The 12811-nt window shown below is 38.7% G+C and overlaps 1 protein-coding gene across 3 annotated transcripts in view; it reads right to left on the bottom strand.

Moving 5' to 3' along the window:
* Window positions 1-1311, bottom strand: part of TUSC3 (tumor suppressor candidate 3) — a 189695-nt gene extending 188384 nt beyond the window's left edge. The window contains exon 1 of one of the 3 annotated variants that reach the window (XM_007450762.1): window positions 887-1238. In XM_007450762.1, the coding sequence (XP_007450824.1) occupies window positions 887-1024 (138 nt within the window). In that variant the 5' untranslated portion in view covers window positions 1025-1238. Of the gene's footprint in view, window positions 1-886 lie in introns of all 3 variants that reach the window. The other 2 variants (XM_007450763.1, XM_007450761.1) reach the window with 2 other exon arrangements.
* Window positions 1312-12811: the final 11500 nt, after the last annotated feature.

A 12811-nucleotide genomic window follows, 5' to 3' on the forward strand; every position in this document is an offset into this window, starting at 1 on the left:
TTCCACCCAGCTGTCAAGAAAGTTGAGGTAATATTTGAAACCCAAATTAGGGCCACGTGTATGTAAATAAAACTTCACCAGGAAAAACGACTTGCAATTAATATGGAGAGACACTCTCACTAAAATGACGTACAATTAGAAACCTTACATTTGCAAACTAATTTTCTTTTCTAATCCCATTAGATCAACCATCCAAGGTAGGGATGGATAACTGAAATTCACAAATAACTCTACAACTACTTTAAATACGGTCAGTTACTTCAATCCGCGTGCTCATCAGAGTTACTATAGGACTAAGATTGAAATCAGGTGATCTGAATTTCACAAATAAATTTGCGCAACCTAAATGTAAGGTTATTCGCACAATTATACCTTGAGTTTAATATAAAGAAAACTATACAGCTTTAAAAATGTATATAAAATACATAATAACTTTAAACACAGTCTCAAGATGCTCTGTTGCCTCCTGAAACGGATAACGAAGGGAGCAGGGTAATGAACACAAGAGACAACTCGTTCCTACAGGTTTGAAATACTCCTAAAGGGTGTTTTCACATCCAACACACTCTTTTTTACTGACTCGACGGCCCCGAAACTCTGCCTTCAAGTAAGGGTCAAAAACGCTCCGTGTCTTAAAGGCGTGAGGTGCTAAGCGCACAAAAGACGATGCTTCGTTGTTTTTTGAGAAAGCACTGGGCAACCCCACTTTTGAAACTGTGGAGCCCAAAGGACTTGCGCAAAGGCCTCCCAACCGCTCCCCAAAACAGCCATCGCCCACACCTGGCGGCCCGGCTGCCTAGCAACGCGGGAAGGCTGCCTATGAACGCGGCCCGCCTGCCCGGACCCGTCCTGGCCCTCCCGGGAATGCCCAGAGGATTCATTCTACCTCCTTTTTCTTCTGTCCTCCACCGAGCTGGATGCAGAGAAGCAGCAGGAGGAGGAGAAAGGGAAAGCTCCCGGTGGGCAGATACCGCGGTCGCCGCCCCGCCTGCCTCCGGCGTGAAGGAGCGCCCCTGGCACCCATCGCCGCAGGGACGTGTCTCCTCCACGCTCGGTAACCGTGTGCGCCCAGCTCCTACCGGCGCCCTACACCTGCCAGGCCAGCCGCCGGGAGCCCCCTGACCGTCCCCCCCGTGGATGCCTGCGGCCTTGCCAGGGAGCCGGGAAGCACCGGAGGACGCCGAGGAGGTAACTGACGGAGCATCCGGTTCACTGGAAAAGGAGACCTGGAAAAGCCCAGGATGGGGCAGGAAGTGGGCGTGGCGAGGGAGCCGGAGCTTCCGTGCACGCCGCGCTGCGCTCTCAACCGGACTCCATCCGGAGACCCCGGCAGCGGAGGGCGCAGTTTTCCACCTCGCTGATCTGAACTGTAGGCTGTCTTGCCAGTGAAACCAACACCGGTCTCGGGAATATGCGAGAGTCCTGTTTATCCAACACTTTACCTGGAACCAGAGACAGACATAATTGCCTTCTTCGATGATGGAGAAGAGCTTTGAGGAATTAGTAAGGATCTGGCCCTTCTAGCTAAAGCAATCTGATCCCATTGGGACATTTTTACTCAACAGTAGTTCAAAGAACTGAGTGATATTGTGATAATAGACATCTTCTATGCCTGTCTACTTATTGTGAACATAGTTTCTTAGCACTTAACATAAACAAAAATCTAAAATAAGAAGAAAGTGATGCCGAATATTCTCATTCTAGAAATAATTTTTATCCACAGATGCATAAACTAATTTTAAAAAACTTTAATTATTTCTGCAAGTAATGTTTTCCCAATACAACTTTGCTTTTCCTGTTTATTACTGTTTTCTCAAATTCATAACACGTTATTTTGATCAATGCGGTACTACTAATAACTAATGATAGCTCAGTGCAAAACAAATTTTAATATAGCCTCATGGTCACAGAAGTTTGTTTAGATCAAATTTCAATTTATACAACTCTGTCTGCATAGGAGAATGACTCTGAAGCATAGAAAGATCAATAAAAGACTTCCAAGCATAAAAAAGTATATGTTAGGATAAAATTCTATCAGATTATAGTGCCTGTGGGAGAGTAAATTGGTTTAACCACCTTGAAAAACCGTTTGGCAGTACATGCTAAAGCTAAATACACCTACCCAAGACCCAAAAGTTCCACATAAACATATAGTCAGCACGTGATATGTTCCAATTTGTATAGCAGCTTTATTCATAAAAGCCCCAAGCTGGAAAAAGACCAAATATCCATCACAGTAAAATAGAGAAATAATTTGTGATATAGTAACACTATATATCAATAAAAACAAACTAATGACACTTATACATAATATGAATGAATTTTACAGCATAAAGATCCAGACACAAAATATATTGGGATTTGTAGAAATAAACAAAGATCAACCAAATGAGAACAGGCAAAGGCCATTTATTCAGAGCTTGCAATAACAAGTGAGTCAGCTGCCACCTGAGTTTGGGCAAAGACTCAAAGGTAGGCAGAAAAGTAGGAAACATTAGTAGTAGAAAAAGAGGAAGGCTTCAGGTGTGCTATGACTGGAGGCTGTGGACATGCGGGAAGCTGTAGGTGGGCTAATCAGAAGGGAGCACCTATGTGACTGTCTAGGGGTACATATTTAGCTTTCTCTAGTTGGTCTTAAGCTGGACGCAGGGACAAAAATTAGGGAAGCTGTCAGTTATTAATCAAGCCCTGGGCATTCAGGATCAATTATTACAGAAGTTATTATTTGGCTTCCTAGATTGTTATTCAAGCTAACAATCTGACTTCCTACTAGTCCAACTTACAGCAGCCTGGCTTATCGGGTTATGATAGATAAGGGGTTGGTTTCCTGGGTAGGCTGCTGCAGGTTGTGGATCCAAGCTCTATTTTTATATATGATCTGGCCGTTGTTGGTTATTATATTTATTATCCCAGATTAGAAGTCAGGACAGTGGAAGAGGACCCAAGAGAGAACCCTGTGGTGCTAAAAATATTTTACAACCTATTTCTTGATCTGAATGCTGGCTGTTAGATGAGTGTATATTCTTCGTAAAAATGTATTGAGCCAGAAACTTATGATGTATTTATGTGTATTATATTTCAATGTAAAATTTACTTTTGAATAAAGAATTTTATGAAAAGCACATATTTAAAATCCTTGGAGGCAATAGAATGGAAATACAAGTTCAGGAGGGTAAAAATGTAATATAAAATATTCAACTGTTAAAAAGAAGAGCTCCTTCTTGTTTGTTAGTTTTGTAATGGATAATGACGGCCATCATTTCCATATTTTGGGAATATTTAAAAGAATGCTGTGACTTATTTTTTAAATGTCAGTATTTATAACTTGTTGGAAATTTTATTCTTTGCAGCTATTTAAACTTATGATGAGAATTTTTAGATATTTGCTTTAAAATGCACAAAATGGTATCTAGTCTTCCATACTCTTTTAGAGGAATGTTATCAAAGCATTTTGAAGACCATATTTGTCCTGTTTGTGGCACAGAGCTCCTAAAACCCTTGGAATTTCCTAAGTGATGAGAGTGATAAAAGTGTCTTTTGTAACATTGATCAGGTGAGATTTGGAAAGCACCTAAGGATGGTGCTAGTTGCCTGGAGAACTAACAAGGTGATGAAAGGGTTGAAGCTTTCAGTCTCAACACCTGACCTCTGGGGAGGGGAGAGCAGGGAACGGGGCTGGAGGTTGAATCAATCTCAGATGGTCAGTGATTTAATCAATCATGCCTATGTAATGAAGGCTTGAGTTCAGAGAGCGCCTAAGTTGGTGAACAGGTGGAGATCTGCGGGGGAGAATGATGCACTGGGAGATAGCATGGAAGCTCTGCACCATTTATCTCATACATTTCTCTAGGCATCTCTTCAATGTGGCTGATCCTGAGTTACAACCTTTTATTACAAACCAGTAGCCTAATAAGTAAAATGTTTCCCTGATTCTCTGAGCCACTCTAGCAAATTAATAGAACCCAGGTCATTGGAACATCCAATTTATGACTATCAGTCAGAAGCACAGGTGTTAACCTGGGTTTGTGTCCGGAGTCTAAGGAGGGCTGAGGGGGGTGAGGAGAGAGGAAGGGAGGTGTGTAGTCTTGTAGGGCTGAGGACTTAAATTGTGAGATCTGAGGCTATCTCCTATCTCTGGGGTAAATAGTGCCAAAATTGAGTTCAACTGTAGGACACGCAGGTGGTGTTTGAGAATTCCTGGTGCTATGGAAAAATCCTGCCATACATTGGAATTGGGTGCAGAATGTTTTCAGTGATCAGTGTTGCTTTATCTTTCTTACTTAAAAATACCCAACACCCAAAGATTATTTTCGAAGTAGCTTAATCATATGTCTAAGTCTGCTGTTAAAGCAACTCTCTGATTATGGAAATGTTCTATATTTGTACTGTCTAATATGGTAGCCACTGGCCATATGTGACTACTGAGCAATTGAACTGTGGTTAGTGCAGTTGAGGAACTGAATGTTTAATTTATTTAATTTTAAGCAATTTAAATTTCAGTAGCTACAGTGGCTATTATAATAGTCACTACTGTCCTGAATAGTCCAAGGTCTTGAAGTTATTTAAGAACCTGGAATATAATCTTAGTTAATACATTAAGTCCTCATGATTGGCAACATTGTAAGAATTTCATAAAATTAAACATTTAAAAAGATGTCCACTGTTTTCATTATGGATATATACATATATGTATACACACACATATGTTTTCATATATTTTAATTTAAAAAATAATTATCTACTTAAATCATAAATCATTTTAGGGAATTTAAACTGTGTGAAATTTAACCCTGATTTGTATAAATCTAAATATTGTGCTAATATTATTTTTATATGGTAAACTAAATCTAACAGACTCTTTAAATAATGCCAAAAGTTATTTCACATATTAGAACTAACATCTCTTTTTTTAATCTCATAATTATAGTAATGAAGGCTAGTAAGTGCACACTGAAGCCTCTACAATTTTTAAAACAAATGTAACACAATGTTTTTCTTTTTTTTAAACAACTTTTAGTGTTTGCACTAGATATCCCCAAAGTTCATGTATACAAGAAATATGATTTTTCTAATCTGTTACTCTTTAAGATTTCCCAAGCACAAGAAAAAGAGAGGGAGAATAACAGAAACAGAAAAATAAGAAGTGAGAAGAAGCCAACTTCCAACAAATATTAAATTATCACTGAAAAGAGCTAATTGTCTCCTCATTTGCAAGGAGAGGAGACAAAGTTTAGATGCAGGAAAACACATTTTGGCATATATACACACAAGAGAGAAAGAGTGTTTGACAATTTTATCAAGCCATTCAGTTTAAAAGCCAGGGATTATTGTACCCTGAAGAAATGAAATGAAAGAGGAGTCTTCTACATTGAATAAAATAATCTCTTTGTTGTAGACAAGACAATCTCCCCATGAGAGTTTCTTCCTCTTTTGTTCCAAGGGAGCTGTCAAATGAACATCTTGCTAATGTCAAAAGTTCCCCCAGCAGTCATTGCAGTTTCACATCGTCTCTGGGAAATTTCACCAGTCAGAGAGTAAAGTCTATCTTATATTTAGAGAACATAAAGGAAAGAGGGGTTTGGCTTGAAAGAGTTGCAGAGTTAGATCAAGATGGCCCCATGAGAACTCCAGTGGTCAGTAACGTTGGTGTTTGTGCAAACTTGCATCTCTAAAACTTGCCCTGATCAGGAGCCAGAAAACCGCCCCCGACTCTGGGGATGAAACTACATAAATTATTTCTCACAAGACTGAGGGAAAACTCCTTACAAGTTTTTGAAATGGTGACCTAATGCATTTTTACTCAAAGAACATTAGTCTGTTGACACCTTCTGAATTCCTTTTTCAGCACTGGCGGAAAGGTGGACTTATCAGGTCTATCTCCATCCCCTCCTTACAGACTTTTCTTCTTAGAGAATAAACAAGCAGACCATAGAAGTGAATATGACAAGGCCAGAAAACAATTCACCGAGAAACAACATAAATCTGATCATATGACCGAAAAAGTCCCAAGAGTACTTGTTCTTAAGTAAACAAAAAACCCAGTGCTGAAGAATCACAATGAAATAATAATCAGAGCTTAGTTCAGAGTGAAATTAACCTCCCATAAGTGGCCAGGGTGACACCTTGAACACTTGAGCAGGTAGAGATTTCAAAGGGGCCCAGTGTGCACCTTATTACTGAGTCTAGTGTCCTGGTCCAACAGTGAGGGTCTCGGCCCAACCTTAGTGGAACCTGAGTGTCTGTTAATATCCTCCAGCCAAAGAACACACCTGAAGTGGAACTAAGTTGAGTTTATTGGCTCATTGCAAACAAAGGAGATAGTTCATCATGAGGAACTGGGGGAATCTCAGTAAGACTGTTAGAAGAAACTGCTGTAGGATTTAGGCTTGTTTTTAAAATCTTTGGAAGGATTTTTAAAATATGGTCCTTGCCCCAGAAACAGGGGCAAGTCCATGATGGTGTCTTAATCATTTCTGTCTAGAAGGTTAGAGGAACAAAGTAGAGCTAAAGATAAAATTGATCAGAAAAGGATGAGTCACTTACATCAGCTGAGATAGGGAACGTTTGGTCATTTTTGTGGTTTGTAATGTGCTCTTCTTTTTGTCTATGTTCTGACAAGATTATAATGGGACTCATTAGTGTCTTTCTCTGTCACAATCACAGAGTGGCCTTGTGCAAGGTTGGTGTGTCCTGTGAAGTTTTTTATAATTCAACAGAGGAAAACTAAGAGCTGTTAGAACCAGAGGAATCCAAGCTGACTGGAGTCAGGAGCTAATTTGTTCTTCTCATCTTGAGCAAAATTATCTTAATTTCCTAATCAAAAAATCTATAGGATTCTTGTGAGGCTAAATTAAACAATACATATAAGGGAGTTATTACAAAGCTCAGAATATATAAATTCTTAATAAATATTTGCTAGTGTCATGATTATCTTTTACCATTACATTGAAAATATGTTTCCCTCCTTAGTAAATACTCTGAGGACAAGGACTATGCTTAATTTATCTTTGTACTCGCTGCACCGATTACAGTGGAGTCCCTGGGAGCATGGACACTGGGGCTAGACTCCTTCCTCTTCTTCTTAACTAGCTGTGTGATCTTAGGCAGATTACATCACCTCTCTGTGTCTCAGCTTCTTTATTCGTAAAATGAGGATAAGAATAAGACAATGAAGATGAAAGAAGTGCATGCATGCCAATAATTTAGAACAGTGCCTAAAACATTGTAAATTCTAAAACATTGTAAATTCTATGTTATCTCCCACTGTGGTCCTAGGTGCTCAATAAATATTTAACTGAATCCAGACATGAACTCTACTAGATACTATAGGCATAGTCCTTGCCTAAGGAACATGGCTAGCACAGCACAGGGAGATCAGCTTGGTGCTAGAGGGGTGGGATAGGGAGGGTGGGAGGGAGGGAGACGCAAGAGGGAAGAGATATGGGAACATATGTATTCACTTTGCTATAAAGCAGAAACTAACACACCAATGTAAAGCAATTATACTGCAATAAAGATGTAAAAAAAAAAAAAGAAACATGGCTAGATATCCAGCAGGTTTCCACTGGAGAGAAGAGCTGATCAGTGTGGTGTCAAAGCATCCCTCTAGCTGCTGTGTGGAGGATAGACTACCAGGGCGCAAGAATGTGAACAGAGACTTCAGCCCCATATTCCTAACACTGTCTGTGATGCAATACAGGAGAATAAAAACCTTTTCCCCCAGATCTGTTATACAGATGCCGCTATGTTACACAGAGGACAGTGTAAAGAGAAAACACCTAGAACTCCAAGAAACACAGTTTGAAAACCACAGTTTGTAAACACTAGGCATTAATATCTAATCCTAGCAGCCTTTTCTCATTTTTCTAAACATACTCATTTGTTAGATAGTATATCTAAGTAATTTTAGTATTTTTCAAACACTTGGCTATTTAAAACAAGTTTTCTATGCTGAGTGTTTCTTAGAAATATTCTAGAATAAAAATATTTTTTAATGTTATGCTAAATTATACTCAATTATTTTTAAACTATCTTAGTAACTGAAATCTTGAAGTACTATGTCTACATAATCAACAGGAATTAGATTGTTATAGGTATTGTTAAACCTCAACCTAGTGCTACTTGGCATAGCATTAAAATATTCCCTTTTATTCATATAATTTAGTAGCATTTATAAAAATCCTTTTCATATGATCTTTTCATTGTTGTTAGATTTCTGCCCTAGAATATCTATCAAATTCAATATAAATTCATATTTAAAACACAGTATTAAGGAATAGTCGAGTACAAGATCCACCAAATGGAATTATAGTACTAAAGAGCATGCACCTGTACAGTTACATTTTAGAACCTAATGTTTCTGTTTGGGATGTTTCCAGAAACATCCCCCAGCACATGATTTAATTATGTTGAATGTCTGGTTATCTCGAGCAGCATTTCACTTATTTGTTCAGCATGTTTCATGTATCAGGAGGGGCCAGTGGAGCATATGGTAGGGTCAAGAAATATAATTTCAAAGAACTGTGCATTGGTTAGTAACTGGGGGGCCACTGTAAGGACCAATGGGGAGGGCATCACTTTCTTAAATTCTTATAAATCAGATGCCCTGAGGTCAAAGTCCAAAATCTGGCTGTTTTTTGGCAGAATGCTTCCAGAGTATTCTAGACTCACTAAGACAATGCAATTCATCTTAATGAAATTATATACAAGGAAGACAGGGATATGGACAAATGATTGAAGCTACTGAATTCATGCAATCTGTAGCAATTTTCTTTTAAAGAGAAAAGAATCCAAGAGGGTCACAGGAGTGCATGGAGAGTATCTCAGAGATTCTGAAATAATTGAAGAAGTGCTCTACAGAGCCAGGAAAACACTGGAAAGGAATCTATGAAGTCAGGTGAGCAGAAGAGATAATTTCACTCTCCTTATTATGGCAAACATATTGTCTGAGCTTGGACAGATGTGAGTTTGCTGCTGAATACTTAACAGGATTATTTTGATTTGTAGTTTTCATGGTTTAAAAATGCTGTAATTTGTTAGGATACAAGTGGCCAATTTAACTTATTTTTACCTCTTTTCAATTATATATAAAAGGTTAAATTGAACTTTAAAATGTAATGAGTAAACTATATACTGAATCTTCAGGTACATGGCTTTCTTCCTAATTTATTTCCTAAACTCACCAAATAAGGCACTTTATATGCCAATATTCATATGCCAACAATTTTATTTTGCTGAATAAATGTTCATTTTTCAAGGAAAGAAATAATGGGTAGCTTTTTTTTTTAAACACCACAAATGCTGAGCTAAGTATATATATTTTCATATTGGCAAAATTAAGTATTTAACTGAAATTATAATCAGTCATTAAGTTTTATTTGTAGAATATTATGACACATTCAGTTGATTTCCTGCAAGAGTTCATCATCTATTCTAGGGGCTAAATTAGTTATTAAGAAATATGTCAAACGGGCTTCCCTGGTGGCGCAGTGGTTGAGAGTCCGCCTGCCGATGCAGGGGACACGGGTTCGTGCCCCGGTTCGGGAGGATCCCACATGCCGCGGAGCGGCTGGGCCCGTGAGCCATGGCCGCTGACCTTGCGCGTCCGGAGCCTGTGCTCTGCAACAGGAGAGGCTACAACAGTGAGAGGCCCACATACCGCAAAAAAAAAAAAAAAAAAAAAATCTCAAAATGTAAATACCCCAATTTATTAGTTAATGGGGCTTAATCCACACTGGTTTTATTACTAAAAGTCATTTTACTCATTAAAATTATATGTAAATGAATATAGGGTAGGATGAGGGGAATGCATATGGAGCTTTTAAAGGAGACAAAAAGCATTGTAACGCAGGGATTTATTTTGTGCAATGATATTGAAGCTGTAGCTCAGGAGCAAGCTTCAGGGACATTCATGCTTCGCACACAAAGGGGCTGATAATACGTGAACTAACAATTTTAAATCAACAAGAAATATATTTTCTTGATTATGAAGTAAAACAGACCAATAGTTGATATCAATGTGGAAATTACAGTAAACTTTCAGTGGCCTCGCATGATTAAAATGGAGAATCATCAGTTATTCAAAATAATTTTTTAAAATTTACTTATTATTTATTTTTGGCCGTGTTGGGTCTTCGTTGTCGCGCGCGGGCTACTCTTCGTTGCAGAGCACGGGCTCTAGGCACGCGGGCTTCAGTAGTTGCAGCACGCAGCCTCAGTAGCTGTGGCTCGTGGGCTCTAGAGCGCAGCCTCAGTAGTTGTGGCGCACGGGCTTAGTTGCTCCGCAACATGTGGGATCTTCCTGGACCAGGGCTCGAAGTCGTGTTCCCTGCATTGGCAGGTAGATTCTCAACCAGTGCGCCACCAGGGAAGTCCCTCAAATTAATTTTTAAATGTTTCACACAGTTTGCTTATGAATTCGCACAGCTAAAAATTCCAATATGATAAGAAATAGACTTAATATGTAAATTGTATCAAACATCATTTAGTAGTTATGATCCAGAAGCGTCTTCAACATCAAATGGTGGATTTATCATCATCATCAATATTTTATCTTTCCTTCCAATCCCTGCCGTGTGCTCTGTTTTCCTTAATGCTACTCCATTCTCACCCATCACTCAGGCTTCAGACCCTGAAACTCTAGCACTGGCCCTTACCATTTTATACAGGGACCCCTAAGATTACATTTCGACCAGTTTCCCTCCATGTAGAATCTAATACACCACCAAAATGAATTTCCCCCCAAGCAAAATTATATTTGTCACCCTCCTGCTTGGAAACCTTCCTTGGCTCCCTAAAGCCAATATGATTAAATTTAAATTCCCCTAGTCCCGTGTTCTAGCCTTTGTCTCTTTGTCTCTACCTGTCTCTTGCTACTTTTCTCATTACTTTGCTACCACTTGCTTTCCCCTTAGAGCCAAACACATCTAATTCCTCTACCCCGCCCACTCCATGGTTTGCACCTCCGTCTTTGGCTCCCCGACTTTGGGGGCCCTTTCTATTCTACAAAGCTCAAATTCCCCTTTATCATTTAAGACCCAGTGCAAGTTCCTATTTCCCCAAAAAGCCTTCACAGAATCTTCTAGTCCACCTTGAACTCACTTTCTGAATTCTCTGCCTAGTCCTGTCATTGGACAATTATTGATACACTGCAGCAGTTCTCAGACTTTTAGAACTCAGGATACCTTTACCCACTTGAAAATGATTGCAGACCCAAAGAGCTTTTGATTATGTGGGCTGTACTGATCAATGTTTGCCATGTTCTAAATTAAAGCTGAGAAAAAATTTAAACAATTTATTTAACAATAAAAGTCAATCGCTTGTTAACATAAAATAACGTTTTTATTTCAAAAAGCAGTAGTGAAAAGGGTGACATTGTTTTCCATTTTTGTCAATCTTACTCTCTGGCTTAATAAAAGAGAGCTGTATTCTCATATTGATTCTACATTTAATCTGTTGTGATATCACAAATCACATATATGATGTGATATCATATAACTTCTAGAAAACTCCACTGCACACTCATGAGAGAATGATAGTGAAAAGAGTTTCGCTCTGGAATGACAGGGACAGAGTAAAGGGACAGTAGGTGATTAAAGAGTTAATCCCACTAGGGAATTGTAAGTAGAGAAAAAAGTATGGGAGACCCCTGTAAGTTAAGAATCATTCAAGAAAGCAGGTTTGCTTGCCCACAAAACCAAGCAGGCTTGCTTAGCAACAAAACCATGCATAGAAGCATGTGACATGCCCCAAAACAATAAAACAGTGGTGGCATGAGAACCACATCCTGCCCAGTGAGCTCAGTAAGTTAATGATTCCCAGGACACGGTCCTCCGTGCACACTAAAAACAAAAATATAAGGAAGAGGTGACATTATACTGAAACCTGAGATGATTTACCATATTTTAGGGTATGTTACTGCCTTTTTGCTCATTTCCATTGCACCAGTCACAGTCCCAGTTTGACCATGTAGGGACAAGAAATCTCCCCCACCCGACACAGGAGGAACTGATGATGGAAGCATGACTTCTACTCAAGAATGAGGAAGAAGGTGGTCTTCTCCCCCTCCCCACTTTTCCTTTGATTAAGTGATTCCTTTAAGTGATTAAAACTGTAGCCCACTAAGTTCTGAGGGCAGCACTCCCTTGCCCACCCAGTTGTATCTCTCACAAGCAGCCTATACTAATAAACTCTTTGCTTACCTGTCACTCTGCCTCTCTCTGAATTCTTTCTGTGCCAAGACAGAACCTACACTCTGCTAAGTCCCAAGATGCATTCTGTCGGTTTCAGAATTAAGCATAAGTTTGGGTATCCAAAAATGAGTCCTTCATTAGGTCTGTCTATGTCTATATCTACTTGCAAAAAAGTAAAAGAAAAAGAGAAGTCATATATGGTCACAATTATTTAAACACAGATTACCCTCTTTGTGGCTTTAAATCTCAAATAAACTCCCTTCCAATACTAATGCTGGGTATAACTTCCACAAAGTCTATTCTTAATTTAAGGAAAAAAATTTTAATATAAATTGAAGCAAAAGCCACTGATTTTACATAAATATAAGATATTATTTTTGTTATAAGTCCATAATATATTCCAAATTCAAAGGTAAATGATCTTAAAAATTGTCACAACTTACTCCTTTCCATTACATATGGTAACTGAGAATTAAGTCTATTAATTATCCCACAGTGTCCACTATTATTATGGCTGGATGGTTATAAATTTGTTGAAAGCGATTATTTATAGTAAATAGGCTTACTATTATTTTAAATGCTAATTAACTCCTATTTAATATTTCTACTTTCAAGAGCAT

The sequence above is a fragment of the Lipotes vexillifer genome, unplaced genomic scaffold (assembly GCF_000442215.2).
Source record: "Lipotes vexillifer unplaced genomic scaffold, Lipotes_vexillifer_v1.1 scaffold619, whole genome shotgun sequence".
Lineage (NCBI taxonomy): Eukaryota > Metazoa > Chordata > Mammalia > Artiodactyla > Lipotidae > Lipotes > Lipotes vexillifer.